The sequence below is a fragment of the Cryptomeria japonica genome, chromosome 2 (assembly GCF_030272615.1).
Source record: "Cryptomeria japonica chromosome 2, Sugi_1.0, whole genome shotgun sequence".
NCBI classification, from domain to species: Eukaryota; Viridiplantae; Streptophyta; class Pinopsida; order Cupressales; family Cupressaceae; genus Cryptomeria; species Cryptomeria japonica.
The window spans coordinates 346,749,806-346,770,269 of NC_081406.1; the positions used below are offsets into that span (position 1 = coordinate 346,749,806).

The 20,464-nt window shown below is 38.2% G+C and overlaps 1 protein-coding gene across 2 annotated transcripts in view; it reads right to left on the bottom strand.

Moving 5' to 3' along the window:
* Positions 1 to 20,464, bottom strand: part of LOC131065238 (diaminopimelate epimerase, chloroplastic) — a 224,498-nt gene that overhangs the window by 157,194 nt on the left and 46,840 nt on the right. For both annotated transcript variants that reach the window (XM_057999699.1, XM_057999697.1), the window contains exons 4-5: positions 20,082 to 20,152; positions 12,311 to 12,368 (exon numbers count right to left, since the gene is read on the bottom strand). In XM_057999699.1, coding sequence (XP_057855682.1) covers positions 12,311 to 12,368; positions 20,082 to 20,152 — 129 coding nt within the window. The remainder of the gene's footprint in view (positions 1 to 12,310; positions 12,369 to 20,081; positions 20,153 to 20,464) is intronic.

A 20,464-nucleotide genomic window follows, 5' to 3' on the forward strand; every position in this document is an offset into this window, starting at 1 on the left:
AATTAATGAATTAAAAAACATGCTAAGCATGTATGTTTAAGCATGCAACAGGGGCCTTATAACTTCCGCCATACCAAAGCAAGACAAAACAGAAATTTGAACTCACAGAGCGAGCAGTCTAGTTCATCCGTGCAGGTGGACATAGAATCCAGTCATACAGACATAGAGGAGATATTCTTTGATCAGGACAGCAGTATGGGTGACCGAGATGATAGGAATACTGGTCCAGATCAGGGGGAGGTAATGTTCAGACAGTTACTGGGTACGTTAGAGCAAGGGCAGCGTATGCAGCAAGAGCAGAATAGGCGAATGGACATGATGTTGCAGCTTATGGCTAGACAGATGGGCGTCAATATTAATCCAGGTGATGCCAACAATGGAAACAATAACAATGGGGGAAACGATAACAATAGGGGCAATGATAATAATGGAGGCCGAGGCAACAACCATGGCCCTGAGAATAACATTAATGGTAATAATGGACATGGCGACAATGGGAATGAGGCGGATCACTTTAGACACGTTGCACACCCAGCTCGAACAGCGAGCTCGAGACCTCTTCTACCCACCTTCCCACCTAGGGATCCGGTTCAACCAGTGAACGAACGGCAGATTACTGAGTTACAGGGTCAGTTCAGGAGGGACTGGGAGGCCAGTGGACTCGAGTTTCAGGCAGATATTTCCCTCAAAGATTATATGGACTTGAGGATGAGACATATGCCTAGAGCAGGAGGGAGGAATCATAATTTTGAGCTGAGAAAGAAAGTTGGAAAACTTTCCTTGCCTTATTATGATGCTTCAGGGAAGATGACCACACGAGCTTGGGTGCAGAAGGTAGATACATACTTGCAGCTAAATCCTATGCCTGAGGAGGAGGCTATCAAGTATGCGGCTATGCATTTGGACGGCGTTGCGCATGAATGGTGGCATCATGGCATGGTGACTCTGGGGCATAATCAGATTACATCCTATGAGGAATTCACAAAAAGATTGATTGAGAGATTTGACACTAGGGATCCCGAGTTACATTTCAAGGAGCTAGCACAGTTAAAACAGTCAGGTTCTGTGGATGCTTACATCGCCGAGTTTCAGCGTTTGTCTGTACTTGTTACTGATATCTCTCCTAGGAGATTGGTGGTATTATTTTGTGATGGGCTTGCTGATCCATTACGTGGTTGGGTGAAGGGACATGATCCACTCACCTTAACAGAAGCAACTAAAAAGGCACGAGATTTAGCCCCTTCGGTATACAAAGGAAAATACCATTCAACAGATTCTTCCTACCGCAAGGACAAAGACAAAAAACCATTTCAGAAAGAGTATAACAAACCCAAAGAAGGATCAAAAGGACTAGACAGTGAAACCTTGAATGAACTTCGAAAGAAGAAACTGTGCTTCCAGTGTAGAGAGCCTTGGGACTTATCTCATAAATGCCCTCTCAAGGCTAAGGCAAATCAAATGGAGTATTTTTCAGCAGAGGAGTCAGAGTCAGAGGGGGAGGATCAACACTCCGATTCAGATGAGGGTAACACGATAGAGGAGAGCAGCATTCCTAAGGATGATAGATCGTTGGCACGCTTGACAGGGGCCCAAAAGGCAATCACATTTAAGGTCAGGGGTACTATCCAGGGGCAGAAAGTGATATCTCTCATTAACACTGGGGCTACACATAACTTTATAGATACGCAGTTGGTAGCCAGGAGAGGCTTACAGACAGAGGAGCATGATGGTTTTAGAGTCATGGTGGCTAATGGCCAAAAGCTATTATGTATTCAAAAGGTTTCAAATCTTCACATTAGATTTGGAGATGGCTATGAGTTGGAGGATGATTTCTATGTTGTGGACATGGGAGATTACGACGTCATCCTCGGTATGACATGGATTGCATCGCTGGTTGAGTTCACTTTCAACCCAGCGAAGTTGGAAATGAGGTTTCAGCATGAGGGTAGGACTGTTGGTTCTCAGGGGACTTTCAGATGGGAGTTGCAGGGTAGTCTCTTTGAGGAGAATGGAGAGACTTTTTCGGCATAATGACATAGAGTGGGCAACAGAGTGCTTAGTTATGCCATCTTCACCGGAGCCTCGGGTGAAGAGTCATCCACCAGATATACAGGAGATTCTTGACAGACATGCCAAGGTATTCAGTGATATTCCTCCCGGGGTTCCTCCTGATAGGGGTGCAGAGCATGTTATAGAGCTCGAGGAGGGAGCCAAACTAGTGATGATCACTCCCTATCGTCATCCTAAGAAACATTAAGATGAGATAGAGAAGGCAATTAAGGAATTGTTGGAAATGGGGCACATCAAGCCTAGCAAAAGCCCCTTTGCTTCAGCTGTAGTTCTGGTAAAGAAGAAGGATGGGACAATGCGCATGTGCATCGATTATAGGGCATTGAATAAGAAAACAATAAAAAACAGATATCCCATTCCTCGGATTGATGAGTTGATTGATGAATTGCATGGAGCATGCTTTTTCACCAAAATAGACTTACGGTCTGGATACCATCAGATCAGGATGAGGGCTGAGGACATTGAGAAAACTGCCTTCCGATGTCACTATGGCCACTTTGAGTTTATGGTTATGCCATTTGGACTAACCAATGCACCCGCTACATTTCAGAGTTGTATGAACCAGGTATTCAGGGAGCAGTTGAGGAGATTTGTCTTGATCTTCTTTGATGACATCTTGGTCTTCAGTAAGACCTAGGAGGAACATTCACAACATTTGGAGGAGGTATTATCTATCCTAGAGAGAGAGTCTTTGTATGCCAAGGAGTCTAAGTGTGAGTTTGGTATGACAGAATTACTATACCTTGGGCATATTATTAGTGTAGATGGAGTTCGAGTAGACCCTGAAAAGATTAGAGCTATAGTTGATTGGCCTACTCCTACGAACCTCACACAGCTTAAGGGATTCTTTGGTCTTTGCGGATTTTACAGAAGGTTTGTTAAGGGTTTTTCACAAACGGCAGCGCCTTTGACAGATCTCACCAAGAAGGGGGCCTTCGTGTGGGCAGGGGCAGCACAGAGGTGTTTTGAGCATTTCAAGCAGGTAATGTCTTCATGTCCAGTTCTAGCTCTACCAGATTTCACTAAGCCTTTTGAGCTTCATTGTGATGCATCGGGTGATGGGATTGGAGCAGTATTGATGCAAGAGAAGCATCCCATTGCATTCAAGAGTAGGAAGCTCCGGGGAGTTGAGAGGAGTTATTCTGTCTATGACCGGGAGATGTTGGCCATAATGCATGCATTGGCCAAATTCCGATCATATTTGGTAGGTGGACGTTTTGTGATCAAAACTGATCACAACAGTATTAAATACTTCATGAACCAGCGTGATCTTAATGACCGGCAACAGAAATGGGTTACTAAATTGCAGGCTTATGACTTTGACATAGAGTTTGTCAAAGGTAAGAAAAACGTGGTGGCTGATGCCTTATCTCGGAGACCTCACTTATGTGCTCTGGCAGAGATTTCAGGAGATTGGAGAGATCGGATTATAGAAGAGTATGTCGGAGATGCTTGGGCTTCTGGATTGATTTCAGGTACTATACAAGATGATCGCTATGAGGTGATAGATGGATTGATCAGAGTTCAGGATAGGGTTTATTTGATTCCGTCATCACATTTGAGAGAGGTGATACTGAAGGCATTTCATGATGCACCCACAGCTGGGCATCCGGGGATCTTCAAGACCTACAGGCAAATCCGAGAGCGGTTCTCATGGAGAGGGTTCAAGGATGATGTTCAGAGGTATGTCAGGGAGTATGCGATTTGTCAACAGAATAAGGAAGAGCACACATTTCCTGTAGGTTTATTACAGCCCTTGCCCATTCCTGATAGGAAATGGGAAAGTATTTCGATGGACTTCATCACTGGTTTACCACGAGTGCAGGGAAGGGATTGCATCTATGTGGTGGTGGACCGCTTGACGAAGTTCACTCACTTCTTTGCTATTCCGTCCATTTACACAACAGCACAGGTGGCAGATCTTTTCTTTAGAGAGATATTCAGGTTACATGGGTTGCCCAAATTCATTGTCAGTGATCGGGATAGTAAGTTTATGAGTGTTTTTTGGCAGGAGTTGTTTAGGTTGTGTGGTACAGATCTTACACCTAGCACTAGTTATCATCTGCAGACAGATGGGCAAACAGAGATTGTGAATAAATGGGTGGAGGGATACTTGAGGAACTATGTAACTGCACAACAAAAGGCTTGGGTCAGATGGTTGCATATGGGAGAGTATTGTTATAACACCACTTATCATATGTCCATCAGGATAACTCCTTTCATGGCACTCTATGGTTATGACGCACCTAGCTTCATGGATTTAGTTTTGGGGGACAGCAGAGTGCCCAAAGCCAAAAACTTATTGCAGGATAGTCAGGACATCCTGAAAGTGCTCAAGGAGAATATACAGCAGGCCCAGAATCAACAAAAATTGTACGCTGATCAGCACCGAATAGAGCGCAGTTTCGAGGTAGGGGATATGGTTTACTTGAGGCTACAACCATATAGACAGTCATCGCTCAAGAAGAGCGGAGCTGAAAAGTTGAAGCCTAGATTTTATGGTCCCTACAGGGTGATTCGCAGAGTGGGCGAAGTCGCCTATGAGCTTGAGCTTCCAGAGGGCAGTCGAGTGCACAATGTGTTTCATGTGTCTAAGCTTAAGAAAGTCATTGGTCAGAGTGTAGTGCCTTCTGCAGATTTACCCCCTTTGGATGAGGAGGGGAAGCTTGTGTTAGTACCTAAGGCTATTCTGGACACCAGAGAGAGGAAGCTTAGAAACAGGATAGTGAAGGAGTATTTGGTCAGATGGAGAGACCTGCCGGAGAAGGATTCTACATGGGAGAGTGAGCAGGTTATTCAGCAGGCTGGACTGAGATTGCTTGAGGACAAGCAATTTCAAGGGGGGCGGACTGTAATGTCCCCACTTTAGCAGTTGACCAAGTGTGTGTGCGTTAGCCTTGTTCTACATGGTCCCGAGGGCTAACGAAGGGTAGTTTGGGCCAAAACGAAGTTGATTTACTCAGTTTCAGGCATGCTTACTATTTTTAGTAAGTCAGCAGGACATAGTGGAGGCCAGTTTTGGTGTTTGGATTTGATACTCCTCGGTGAGAGCTTTCCGACGAGCTATCACTCGCATTATTCGGAGTCCGATTGCTAATACATTTTAATGCCTGAAGTTTTATTAAAGTAACATTTAATTTAATTGTAAAATATTAAAGTGTTACTCTAATATTTATTTTATGGGGATCTGTACCCAAGGGAGACATAAGTGAATATTTTAATATATGTTTTATATTGCTCATCTTTTATCCCACATTGCCCATGAAAGTTGAGTGGACCCTTGGAAAAAGAATAAAAGAAAGCGTTTGTGGCTTCATTAGATATGTTGAATATGAGAAGAATTGGTATGTGTGAGTTGCAGATCCGTTCTTGGCATTAGAGGATGTCTATCCTCTCTTGTGACATTCTAGACGTCATTCCCCTGGGGTTTGGCCTTTGGAATCCATTGCTATCAGCTTCATTATCAGGCAGATTGGGTGCATTTCCAGCTCTAGGCAGATTTAATGTTTGTTCATATCTTCTTCCCTACTTGTCCGATGCTTATGCCATTTTGAGGAGATGATTTTATGAAGATATTGGACCTGTTGAAGACAAATTAATATTGCTGCAACACTATTCACGCGGGTACTATTCACGCGTTTACTATTCACGTGGTTACTATTCACGTGGGTACTATTCATGTCACTGTAGCAGCAAGATTGAAAATGATTGCTGGAGTATTATGTCAATAATGCTGGAATAATTAGTGAGTTGATAATCTGCCATGTATTTGATTTTATTAAAATCTGAAAATAACATCTTATCCGCAGTAGTTCAATTTTCAGTTTGCATATTATTGTAGTTTCATTCTTGTCCATATTCTGTGATTTCAATTCCATGTAAAACAAACCAACATTTCATTTCCGGAGACATAAGGGAATTTAAAACATTAAACGGAGAAATAAGGAGTTGGATGCAAACTGTTTGATAAAATTCCTAGCAGCAATTGGTATGGTTTTTGGGCATTCCGGGGTGTCCATTACATACAGTTTCCTAGAAGGAGATCAAGAGGAGGTTTACAAACCAGACTCTCAAAAAATAGCATTCTTCTTGATCCCTAAAATTATGAATAACATTCATTTTCCCATCAATTTGTTATTCAATACTGAAACTTAGGATAGTATTAATTGAACTAATAATTCTCCCTTTACCAAAGTAGCAGCTAAAAATATTTACTCTGTCATCTAATACCCCAGAGGTGTCTGATTCCATAAACAATATTTACGGTTTTAATTTGTTAAATTAGGATAGGAAATCTATTTTCAAACATATTTGATATTCTTGGATCTAAGAGCTAAGAAAAATTTGGTTTAGATTGTCGATGTTATGAAAAACTGTTGTGGATTCTCTGTTGTCTGATGTGGATCTTCCTATGTGTTTATGTCCCTTTTGTAATGTTGAGGAATCTATTGTGCATTTGTTTTTTGATTGTCCATATGCAAAAAAGCTATGGATTATGTTTTTTGGTGGTATTTCTAGGTAGGTTAACAAACAAGGTTTCTCTTGGCAAAAAAAAAATTAATTATTTGGTAAACATTGGGTTTTGAAAAGGTCCAGACTCCAGACCCTTTTACACAAAAGCAGAGCAAGCTAAAAGTACCACAAAGAAGAAAGAAAGTGGAAAGCAAACAGCTAATTAATAGCAAAACCATCAAATAACCAATGAATGCACATTAATTGGCTACAGACAAGACATTCAGAGTTTCAGTAGCCTCCCATTCCTCTATCTAGAATTACAAATGATCCTCGAGAAAATAATCATCTAAATTCTCAACTTCAATAACCTTCTTCTTGGTTTGATTTCTAGTACCCTTGCTAGGGCCCAAGTCCAACTGCTCCCTTTTCTTCTACATCCTCCCTTCCTGGAGCATATGTAGGCTAGCCACATAGTTCTTTATAGTTGTTCTACTCAAATGCAGGACTTTCTCCAAATCTTCATTTATAGCACCAAGCTCGTTAAGAATCTTGTCCAACCATTCTACAGTTTCTCTCCCCCCTTCAGCTTCTAGATCTCACCCACAAGATCCCATTTCCCATTATTACCACTCAACAATGGAGGAGAATCCTCATTATGTTGAAAAGAATCCTTTTAAGAATATTGGAGGTTTTAATAAGGATTTTGTGAAAGTGTAGTTTATTTTATGGATTGAAATTTTGGAGTTTGTGTGGAGATTAGAAATGGACTGTTTCAGGGCAAAAGGACGTGTCTTCAGGACTCTTGCAGTGAGTTCACCTTCCTCTCTATTATTGTGTACAATGTGTAGGTTACAATGATAATGTACATTTCAAAAGATACTATTACAAACTACTCGAGCAAGGAGTAACTATCCTTCGCAAAACTGAAATCGCCCATGTTGACGGGTGGTCAGACATGGAGAGGAATGAAGGAAAACCTGAGGATGAAAGTGTCAAAAATGAAGATCCTCAAGTATGAACGGATCCATGGTTATATTACTGATGCCAACTCTGGTAATGACAATCAGATTGTGCAGGGCAATACACAGATGAATGATGCAGGGGCTATTGATCTGTTGGAAGTTCCAAATGTGGAAATGCACACACTTCCTATTATTGAAATATCTAATAACAATAATGTTGTTTCATGTTGATGTGTTTGTAAGTTACTTTGAACATGATGCCAAATGAGAGTTGTTATTGAATATCCTTGGAGTTTATTGCTGTAATGAAAATTGTTTAATGTTGTAGATAATAGCTGTCCATGGTGCTTGAATGCCTGGACACGTTTTGTAATATTTTGGTTATATACTATATAGGCTTTTTTATGAAGTTTGTTATATGTTGTGGCATGAATAGCCTTCATATTGTAACCTGCTTAATACACTAATTTCCAATATAAAATAAGAAAATAAAAGAATTTTAGAGATTTTGTTCCCCTTTCAAGCTTGTCCATCTATGCTTTTGTAATATGTGCTTCACATGATTGAGAAGATGTTGGGATATTGGATTACTAAAAGTGACCTTCATTGGCTAGGAAATACCCAACATGCTCCAAAGTTCTTGTTGCCACACATGTTTATTACTCCTCTTGCTAGATGCTTTCTAAGGTGTCTTACTACAAGCTAGAAATGTTCATGTATGATTTTCTTTGGGCCAATTCTACCTACAACAAGGATTTTTAAAATAGCTTGGGATTTTTGTTATCTTCCCAAATGCTCTAGTGGCCTAGAGTTCATTGATGTGAATAGAAAGGGAACTACGCTTTGTGCTAAATGGATAGTGAGGGCTTGTGGTGGCAATGAAGCCCAGAAAGTCTTGTTAAGGAACAGTATCTTTGCTTACTCCCCTTATAGGAGACCAACTTGGAAAGGCCTTGGCTTTCATTGGCTTGTTATGTCTCTTGCTCATGCTAGGATTACAAAAACATTGAGGCCAAAGGCATCTAGAAAGCATGGTAAGCTATCAAGTCCTAGCTTTTGTGGAAGAGCTATTGTTTTGGGATGGCCTCTCTATCAATCAAGAGTTGTAATGTCCCCTTCCTAATTTGCCCTATAATTTTCCCTAGAATCACAATTGGAACAAACTAGGGTTAGAGTTTGATCTTACCAAGTAGAATATCTCTTTAAATAATGTGCTCTTGAATTTGAATTCTGATTCTGAATTAGAGTCTGATTTGCATGTGGGATATCAGTCATATAAGATATGGAATTAGGAGGCATTGTAGGGTGCCGTAAGACAGCCGTTTCTCCCTCCATGCAATCCCCTTCCATTCTTCCATGGCTGTAGAATCTTGGGTTCATCAACAGTCCCTCAATGTAGGAGTTGGGAGGGAAATTGCAATAGGGTGCCCTTAGCAGTTCTCTCCCGTAATAGGGTGCCCGAATAGCTGTTATCTCACTATTTGCCACTGTAGCAGGGTGCCCTATAGCTGTTCTCCCTTAATTGCAGATTTCCTTCCTTCCTTCCCTTTACCAAACTGTTGTAGTGTTAAATGTATATTTTAATGTGTATTATTATATAATACATATGTGCAATAATTTCACATATAGAACTAAACAACAATTTCTATATTACCATAGTGGATTGGAATATTCACAAGTTATATCCTGATCTGATTATTACAGCGTTCAATATTCTGTAATCTTCTTTTCTGTTCCGTCTGGATATTTTCTTAGTATTTTATTACTATATTTCTGATCCACCAATTGTTGAGTCATTGATTGATTGAATGAATTCCCTTGATTGTATGATTTGAGGTATCAGTGAGTGATAATGTAATGAAGTCTGATTTGATGTTTGAATGAATGCTGATTTGATAGAATGATTTGCTCATTGATTGCTCACTTGATTTGAATGATTGGAATGATGATTGATAAGTGATCATTGAAAGATTGGAATGATCTCTTCATACTTCATTGGTGAAAGAGACACCAACTTTAAGGGACACCAACTTTCATAAGACTTGGGTCACCACCCTTCATTGCTACCTTTTAGAATAAGATGTTCTTTCCCAATTGTTCTCTCTTTCCCCTCCTTAAATGAGACCTTCTTTCCTTTATATCTTCCATTGTGAGGGAGAAGTCACACCCCTTCATCATGCCTTCCCTTTGCAAGGGTCACAACCTTTCACAATTACCACCCATTCGAAGGGTCACAACCTTTCATCGTTTCTATCCTTAGAAGTCGCTTTCTTATTTTATGCACATTCCTTTCTTCTTCCATTAACCCTTCCTTAATCCCTATGCCTCAATCTTTCTTCCTCTCTTCATTCCATTCCTTGATTGATGCCTGCACCCTTCTGTATTAGACTCGTAATCTGAATTTCTATTCCCCTCTTTTCATCTTAATTGCTTACTCCCTTTATACCTTCATCTTTCATCGAGGAGACACATCTATTTGGAAAGAGATATCCCTTTAAAGGGTCATGTCTCCTCATTGCTGTCTTATTATTTAATTCAGATCTGCACTTCTTATTTAAATCAGATCTGCACGTCTGATTCCCTTCAGTATTCCCCCCTCAAATGAGAATCTCTTCTCCCTCTTATATCTCATGTTTGAGGGAGTCACAACTTTTCATTTCATGTCTTTCGACCATTCATTAACTTAATCAAATTTTAATTATATTTAATTATATTCTTTTATATTTTTATTTATCTTTTATTTTTTATTTTTTATTTTAATTTTATTATTATTATTTATTATTAAATTCTATTTCAAAGTGGGGACATTACAAGAGTCCTTGTGGTAGTCTCCCACAATTATTTTCCAAGGTAAACCACTAGCATAGATTTCTTGGGTGCACTCTCTCAATTTCTCCAAAAGAGCCATTAGGCATATCGAAGACTTATGCTCCAAGGTTGCTTTTGCTTGGCTTCCATGGCCACAAACTAAAACCAAGTTTAATTTGGATAATGTGGATAAAGTAACTTTCCAAATCAATAATCAAGGCAGTGCCTCTTAAACACATGCACAAAATAGTTGAGTGAACTACCAAACCTTGGTGGAAGGATTGGAAGTGGTAATTTGATACCCTAATCCATAATTACACCCCAAGTAAAAGGATAAAAGTGGCATTACCAACATTTGCCTATGGTTAAGATGTTAAATACAAGATCTCTTCACTCTCCATCTTTTATTTGGGATGAACACTTTTAAACAATCTATAAAGGGTTGTAGATCCCAAGATTGCACAATTTGCTTAGTGTTTACTCTACCAAGATCTCTCTATTGGCATACAGTTAACACATTTAGCTGTGTCGAACCCCACATGTTTGTTTTGTCACAATTTGAAACAGTCAAGCATTTGTTTGGTTGTGCACCCATGCACAACTAGCTTGGTTGTAGATTCATGATTTTTCAAGCCTTTAAGATGAGAGCCCTTCACCTAGCACAATGTTTTGTTGGGTGATAACACCAAATTTCCAATTAAATTCACCTAGTTCTAGCATACTTTCAAATTGGAGATTCTTTTTAGCATCTAGAAAGATAGAAATGTTGTTTGTTTGCTCATGTATATGTTAATTTCAATTTTGCTACACACAAAGTGACTAGTGATATATAATGTTCTCATGCAAATTCAAGTTCAAGCCAAATAATTGGCCTTGCAAGTGGAGCACCTCCAGACTATCCTTCATCATTGGAAGAATTCTCCTTGCATTCTAAGCAAGGCACCACCCTCCTCACCTCACTATGCCAAATCCCCCCATCAAGGTCAATGACATGACCAGTCTAACTCTACCCGCAAACCCATCGCAAGTGGCCCTAGCCTCTAGTTGGATAGCCATCTAGTTGATCACAGTTGGTTGGGTGGCAAATGAGTCGGCCACCACCTGCTCACTATTCGGCTACATTCTCCCAACAGTGTGGGTGGGCTCCTCCCAAAGTCAAGACAAATTCCCTCACCTAATTCTTGCCATTTTGCCACAAAGGAATATCTCTCAAACTCAATTGTGCACTAAAGTTTCATATTCATGCAAAGATTTGTTTGACAAATGCTCACTATTTGGGTGCCTATTGATGATGCAAAAGATTTGTTTGACAAAGGATGGGTTAACTCAAACAATCAAGACCGCTCTCCCAATGGCTTTATAGTTTTGACTACTTAGTTTTTTCACCATTAGCTTTATGATTATCTGATCTTTTAATCTTGTGTACAGTTGTTTCCTTTTGGGGGCCACATGCTAATTTCTTTCTCAAGCTTTGCTCGATCTATGTGATTGTGGGGTTGTGATTCTATTCAATCCAAATATATATAAAAAAACTTTGTGCATGTTGTGAAAATTGTAAATTTTGTAATAGATTTAGCATTCTAGGGTTTTTATCTTTGTTTTTATTTTATTAGGGAGAATTCCCTTGTAGTTTGAAGAAAAGTTTTACCTTAAATGTTGCTTTGTTTTGTGTTATCCCCGAAAGGACAAATTAAGACACTAACCATATATTCCATGCCTCAAAATTATTCCTCTCCAAATCAAGCCAATTACCATCCAAAATGAAACTATCAACCTTATAATCTTATAAGTATTCAGACAAATGTTGTTTAAAAAGATAGAATGGAGACAGGACATTTATTTGGCAAGGTGTGGAACACTCAGTATATGACAACAAAAAGCTGAATGCATAATTTCCAACCATATGACAGAAAATAAGAAATTGTTCATTAATATCAGTGTTCCCTTCAAATAAGCTGACCTAAAAACAATACACTTGAGCTTATTGAGCTTTGCTGGGTAGATTGGTCACCTACCTTTCCATCCGCTTGAATTTTGGGAACAATAAGACCAGCTCCTGTATGTATGGTGTAACTGCAAACAATTACAAAAGATTAGTGCCTTCAAAAATCAGTATTCAATAAACTGAAGTAGTGATCATATTGCATTACTCTTTAACTCCGACAATCATAATTTTTCTGCTATTCTCTAAATTTCCAGTATTGTCTTGATTAACAATATGTTTAAAGGACTTATCAAAGATAACATAATTCAGAGATAAAGTGAACCCATATAAATGCTGGATAAAGAGAAGGAGCACAGGACTCTTTCAAAAGTGGACAATTTATCAAACAAATAAAAACAAAAAATAGGCTAAAGACCTACTTCAAATATACAAAATCATGTAACTTAACATCAACAAGACATGTTTAGAATATTAAAATGTAAATGGCGTATTGAATTATTGATAGAAGTTTAGAAAATATCAAATAATACCAAAAAAAAATCACGTCATAGTATAAATCAATGCAAAATTCAAAATAAATTTGAAGAACAATCTCAAAACCAAAAAAAGGGAATGTTCTCCACGTTTTACCTCGAGTATTTCAAAATGTCTTCATCCCCAATATTATTCTTGACAACAATCTTTGAGGTAGTAGAAGATTATCATTGGTATTGCTGCTGCATGTTTGTACATTAAATGAAAAAATGTATGTTTCAGAGTTACCTTGTAGGATGTTCAGTAAAACCTTAGAATAGAGGAAGGTGCTCTTCCTAATCAGCTACTTCTACCATACAAGAATTTTGAGTTACAAATATCAACATTTTATAAGTGCCTATAGCTTGACCATTTGTGCATGGATGGTGTGGACTACAAACAGTGGGAATCTAATGTCATCAAACAAATAACATGGTTAACAATATGTGCACCCCTATAACTTGTTATCTGCACTGGAAAGCCAAATCTAGTGACTTCCTCCTCATATATAAACATGCAATACTTTGGGCATTGTTGTCATGTAAAGCTGCTGCATTCAAACATAGAGAATGGGATTTATTGCCACTGAGTCATTCAAACCATCCAAAAGCTACCGCAATGCAACATTGCCTCCTTCTTGAGCATTGATTATGATGCAGATGAGAATTGCTTGGTATAGGAGTACTGAATGGTATTCTATTTCAAAACGGATCATTACATGGAAGTCAGCTGATAGACACTTATGTTCTGCTTGGCAACCATTGGGTTCTTTAAATAAACTTTGCAAAGTTAGAAAAAGGAGTATAATCCTTGGCTAATCATCTATGGTCCACTTCTATAAGAACTACATGTGAATAAAGATATTTTTTACTACTATCTGGTATCCATAGTTATTTGAGGATCAGGAAGGTCCCTTACATAGATGCCCTACTCGCCGAAAACTCGGTGAGTAGTTAAAAACTCGTGAGCTTTTTGGCCTGCTGAGTAAATTCGCCATTTACTCGCTAGAAAAACTCACCGAGTTTTTGGTGAGTTTTTGGTGAAAACTCGCGGACACAGAAATATAAGGCAAAAACGTAAAAAAAGTTATTCATTTGATCATTTTGTGTGTTGTAATTTGCTGCTAAGAGGAAAAAAACCCTCCCAAGCATTTCCAAACTAATTTCCATCAATTTTAGTCAATTATAAGCAGATTTGGAGAGGATTTAAAGTGGTTTTCAAAGCAAAATCAGATTCCCAAGAAAGTTTTCTGATTTTTTTCCTATGTTTTTTTAAAACATTTTATTTCTTTTTTGTTGCATCTAGGTTAATAGAAAATCAACAATGGCCTTTCCTAAGTAGTCTAAATTGATTTAGAGTCATATGAACAAGATTTAACACGATCTTCTGACAATTTTTATTGATGTTTTCACTATTTTTTCAAGAATCTCTAGTTATTCAAAAAAAATTCAAACCCTAACAGTTTTTTTTATTTCTTTCAATGATGTCTAAAATTATTTAAACTAATTCAGTTAGTTTGCTAATTTTTTTAACTAAAATATTAACTTTGTGTTTTCACTTTGTATGTGTAGGTTAACAATCAATTTATAATGGCAGATACAATTGGTTCAGCTTCAAGGTCTACCCCGTTAGTCGATGCATTCCCATCTGGATATGTAGGCACTTGTCCTAAAGGTGCTAGAGACGGGGCTTGGAAGTATGCCTTTGAAGGAGCGAAACCTGGGTCCGTAATATGCATAAAATGTGAAAGAGTACTTTATGGAGGCATAAACCGCCTCAAATACCACCTTGTAAGCATTAGTAAGCATAATGCTAGGATATGTCCTTGGGCCATAGAAGAAATAAAAAGAGAAATGAATGTCATACTTGCAACTGGGGAAGAACAAAAGTTGCAAAAGGAGAGGGCAAAACTAGCCATGAGAGCGTCTATAGCTAAATCTCAAGGTGCTTCAATCAACCTTGAAGAAGAAGGCGAAGCACTTTAGGGCATAGTGGGCTCTCTTCGTGGCCCACGTATCCGCAAATCCAGCACCACCTCGACCACCACTTCAGCTACTTCTAGTAGAGCACCGGTTGCATCACAATCAGTACCACAATCCATAGGTGATTATTTTGTGCCCAGGAACACGGCTGGAGCACAACCATCACTAGAGGCGACTGGGTGGAATAGGGAGGTGCATGAGAAAAAAGACATTACATGTGCCGATTTTTGGTACTTCAACAACTTCCATTCAATGTGGCAGGCAATCCTTATTGGCTTAATTTGGTTACAGCATTGACAATTTCGACAAAAGGATACATGGCCCCTTCTCGCAAGGACTTGGGTGGGAGGTTAGTAACTTATTCCACTTGTTTTCAATTTTAAATGTTTTTCTTGATTTTTTAATCAAAATTGTGTACTAAGACCTAATTTCACTTTGTACTTGTAGGTTGCTCACAAATGCAGTTGATAGGGCAAGAGAAGTGGTGAAAGACCAAAGAAAAGAATGGAAAAAATATGGCTGCACCATTCTTTCCAATGGGTGGAAAGATGGCAAAAACCGCACCATCATTATTTTTTTGTTGCTTGCAAGAACAATGTGGTGTTCTTGAAATCGGTGGATGCCTCCAACAAGGTGAAAAATGTTGAAACTTTGGCTCTAATGTTGAAGCAAATCGTCATGGAGGTGGGAGTTGACAATGTGGTGCAAATAATAACGGATAATGCAACAGCATATGTGGCAGCCTGTAAAATCCTCCAAGAGCGACACCCCACTCTTTTTTGGACACCTTGTGCAACACATGACCTTGACCTTCTTTTGGAGGACATAGGAAAACTTGACTGGGTGACACCAATTGTAGAAGATGCAAGGAGGATTACAAAGTACATCTACAATCACCCTTGGGTTCTTCACTTGATGAGAGAACACACCCAAGGGAAAAAGTTGTTAAGAGCAGGTGTCACAAGGTTTGCAACAATTTTCTTAAAGTTGCAAAACATTCTTGGTGCATTGACGGCTTTGAAACAAATGTTTGAGAGTCAAGCATGGCTAGACTCACCTTATTCAAAGAAGCCTGAAGGAGAGGGTGTTGCATACAGTCTTTGACAACCTATTTGCACAAAGAGTTGCAAAGATTGTGAAGGTGACTTCAAAACTTGAATATTTAATTATTCTTGATTCAAGTCTCTCATTATTAATTTGTAACTTTAATGATCAATCTTTTTATAATTTGTATTTTTCAATTGTAGGTGTCAAAGCCCTTGGATAGAGTTCTCCGCTTGGTAGATGGGGCTCAAACCCCAATGGGTTATGTTTATGAGGCCATGGATAAGGCCAAGGAATCTATCAAAAATTACTACAAGGGGGATAGACTCAAATTTGATCCCATATGGGAAATTATTAATAAGAGGTGGAATAATCAGCTCCACCAACCCATTCATGCAGCGGGGTACTTCCTCAACCCTCGTTTTATGTTCAAGGATTCTTACTCCAATCCCAATGGAGAGGTCATGGAGAGCCTCGCTACATGCATTCAAAGGATGATACCTGAGGTTGAGGTGAGAGACCTCGTTGTGGCCGAACTCCAAAATTGCGAGGAAGCAAGGGGTAAGCTATTCTCTTCAGAGCTAGCCAAGAGAGGAAGAACCACTCAAATCCCAAGTATAATATTTGGAGTCTTTCACATGTATCTTACAAGCTACAAATTTCAAATTTACAAGTTACAACGATTGATAATTTGATAAAATATGTTTTCAGTTTGCTTTCCAACTCTTCAATATTTTATTTTGCAGATGCTTGGTGGCAATGTTGGGGTGGAAATACCCTAAATCTCAAAAAAAAATTCCCTTTGAATCTTATGCCAGCCTTGTAGTTCATCCAATTGTGAGCGCAATTGAAGCTTGTTCGAGGCCATCAACACAAAGAAGAGGAGCAAGTTAGCTCAAAAACGCCTCAATGACCTTGTCTTTGGCATAAGGAAGGTAGAGGAAACACCAGCTTGTCCAATTGATTTGGATGATATAGATCCTTACAGTGATTGGACATTGTAGGAGCAACCTCCATTGTTTACCAAGGATGACATCTATGAATTGGAGAGGCAGGCTATGGAGGAGGGGGGTGGATTTGGATTCACACTGGATGACATTGAGCAGGATGAGGATGATGAGTCGTCATTGCAAGTGCTAGGAGCAAATAGAGGCAGAGCTACAACCAGGATGGAGGTCAAGCCATAGCTCATCATATCGAGTGAGGAGGCACAACCACAACAGACTCCTAGGACTAGACCCTCTAGTTCTACCTCTCCCCTAGTTTTTACTAGAGCTAGGAAGAGGAAGATGTAATTGTATTGATGTATTTACTTTTAGTTTACAAAAACTATTTATCATTTTGCTTCTAGCCATCAGCATTCCTCATGAGGATGCGATTTTGTACCCAATTTGCATTTAAATCTGTTAAATATATCTAAACTCAGCTGGTTTCTTTTGTGTACTCATCTATTGACTCATTGGATGCATCTCATTGAATTTTGCAAAAAAATGCATTTCTATTTAAATTTAAGCAATTTTTTAAGCTTTCGAGTTTTTTGCCAAGTGTTTTTTGGAGCCTTGGCGAGTTTTTTGTTTTTGACGAGTTTTCCAACTATTGTTATTTCTATTCATTATTTCAAGTATTGGTTTTATCATAGAAGAGTAAACATTGTTATCATTGCCTTTAAGAAGTTAGATTAAATTTGAGAAATTCATGCCCTTAAACCCCACACCCCAACAATGGTGGGAAGAGCCCACGACATGGCCAAGACCAAGAGATCAAGCAATTTTTTAGATTGATGGAGAAAAGAGAATAGAGAAGAAAACTACAAGGTAGCAAAAGAGACTCATGTAATGCAAATCCTAAGTAGAAGTACAACCCAAAGCAAAAGTTGGAGCCAAAGCATTAATCAAAGTCATAGTCAGCAAAAAAGATATCAAAACATTCAACCTTCTACAAATAATCATATGAAGGAAGAGTAGGTAGCAATAACCATTGCTGGACGAAGCATGCATCAACCTTGCAAACCAAGTTTGATACAAAGAATGCATAAAGCCTCCTCTAAACAAGGAAATTCTTCATTAGGAGAGGCCTCCTCTAAATGAAATGGATAGCTAGTTCGGATTATATTTTAATGTTGCCTAGTGGCAATTAAAATTTAATCATATTGTAATAACTTGAGCGATTACATGTCTATTGGGCTGGGCTCAAAATGGAACGCATTGTAACTTGTAAATTTATGTGGCCCCAAATTGAGCGCTAAAAGAAAATTCCAAAATTATGTAAAGTGGCGGCAATCTTGCCCAGCCGACTTGGATAAATCATGAGTATGAATCTTGTATATAAACAAGATTCATTTCATACTTCAAACACATCATTTTTCATCAAGCAAATATATCGCATGCCTTATGCGAACTTAATCAGCAAACTTGGATATCATTGTGCGACGCTAGTGAGCGACCTAAGCCTCCATTCTGCTGCGAGCTTATATGATCATTGAGCGAACTTATTAGGCATCTTGCTGGGCAAATTGGTGTCTTCATACTTCTGCGATTTTCCTCTCCGAGTAGCATCCATATTCTGCCCCTTCTAAGTCAGCAAGATTGATATTCTGCAACAGCATATACTTTGATTTGAGTTGGGCCAAATCTCTGTGAATCTGCCCTAGATTGATACTACAATCAGATAAGTAATCTGATCTATATTGTTCATGTAATCTGCTTATAAATAAAAGATTTGATCTGGATCTTTGATGCTGGGTTTTTCCTCCAAGAGGGAGGTTTTCCCAGGGTATTTTTGTGTGTTCTGGTTCACAAGTGTTTGCATTTCAAATTAAATTCTAAGTTTACTTAATCTTGTTCACTAAAATTAACACCTTCTCCCTCTCTCATCCTTTTTATCTTGCACTAGTCTGCAGCTTTATCCATCTTTCTCCTACAGCTCTATCATCCTGATGATGAATCACGGAGTGTGATTCGAAACGTTGATGCAAAAAAAGTTCCACACAGCTGAATCCAGAAGCATATATGAATGAAATATTAAGTTGTATGTGCATCCCAAATCTATGAAATCTGCATCTGTCACATTTACTTTTTCCCTAATAATGAAAACTATAGATTTACTTGAGCTTAAGAAAAGATGTTAGGCTTACATTTTGAGGTATCTCTTTCTTTGCTTTTATGCCTGCGCAGTATTAGGGCCACTTTAGGTTCTATCCTTCTATCTAATTTTCAATAATCGGTTCATCTTTGACAGTTTTGAAACTTAAACGTACTAAATTGGAGACCCACTGTAACCCTAGGGTAATATTTGTGAAAAGTTCCACATTTATAGCATTTCCACAAAGACACCTTATACTTTTTGAAATTATATTTTGAGCTTAAAAGAAATTTTGGAAGAGTTTCCAAAGAGAAAAAAATCAAACCATTGCGCCTTGCAAAATCAGTGATTAAGTCTTTGAATCAATTATCCTGTTGAAACGTATTCTTGTTTGACAACTCTTCTGCATTTTCAATTCTGTTACCTACAACAACCACTTTCTCCAGGGAGTCTAACCAAACAAGAACAAATGCCTTTAAGCGTTTGATTTAAGTTATCTATGACATGTATATTAAGGTACATTTGCAGCATATTGAGAAGGTACCAATTTAGAAATTCCATCATATAAGTACACTCCTTTATTATCTCCGACTCTTCATCTTCTAATCAAACTTCTAGATTAATACTTCTGTCAGCCCCTTTCAAAGTGTTGTGAGGTTATAAAAAATTTCTTCCATATTACCTTTCAAGCTTTCCCACCATTTTCTAGCAAAACCCTTTAAAGATAGAATAACCATAGCAAGACTTCAAAGAATTTCCTTTACTCTTTAAATGTTTCCATCAATCTCAACTGGGTCATAGAAGAAACACCTGTACATCCTCCATTAAATTCAAAAAGGTGACTTTCTGCAAAAAAAATAAAAAAGATTTTTTGGATGTCAACTCTTGATTTGGAGTTACTGGTCATTTCCTATAAGAGACATGTGTAACTAGTTGTCTCCACAAAACAAGCTTGCCTCAAATTCCCCTGTTCCATCTCTAGTTTTATACATTTTTTCCTTGTAGGGGTCATCTCTCATTCATTATCAATGTTGCATAATTTCTCTTTTATAAACCACGCACATTAAGAGTTCATATACCATTGCTTTTGATAAGAAAAAGAAAAATAGAAATAGGATGACTGATCTATAACATATAAGGAGACAAAAGTAGATGTGGAGATAAAATAGATTGAATCATGTATATAAATCATTAATCTTATACAGTCAAAAAATAAAATACCTTCGAGGCACATCTGAATTTTCAAGTTCTGCTACAAAACGAGCCATGCAACGAATTCCATTTCCACACATCTGCATTTGTGTCAGTAAAGAATAATTAAATAATAAGTAAATCTCTTGATTCAAGTTGTATTCAAAAGATTATCATCTACCAAAGATTTTTTTCAGATAATGTCCTTTTGATTGTAAACAAAAAACATTCTCTGATAAGATACATGAGAGAGCAAGCAGAATTTGTTTCCTTCAGAAGAAATATAAACTTTTAATATCTTAAAAATGACAGCAAATCAGAATTAATAGCAGAAGTAAAGAGTTTTCAGAATTCAAAGATTCAACTCCCTTCAAATTTTCAACCCAAGCTAGAGAAGTTCAATTTTTGCACAA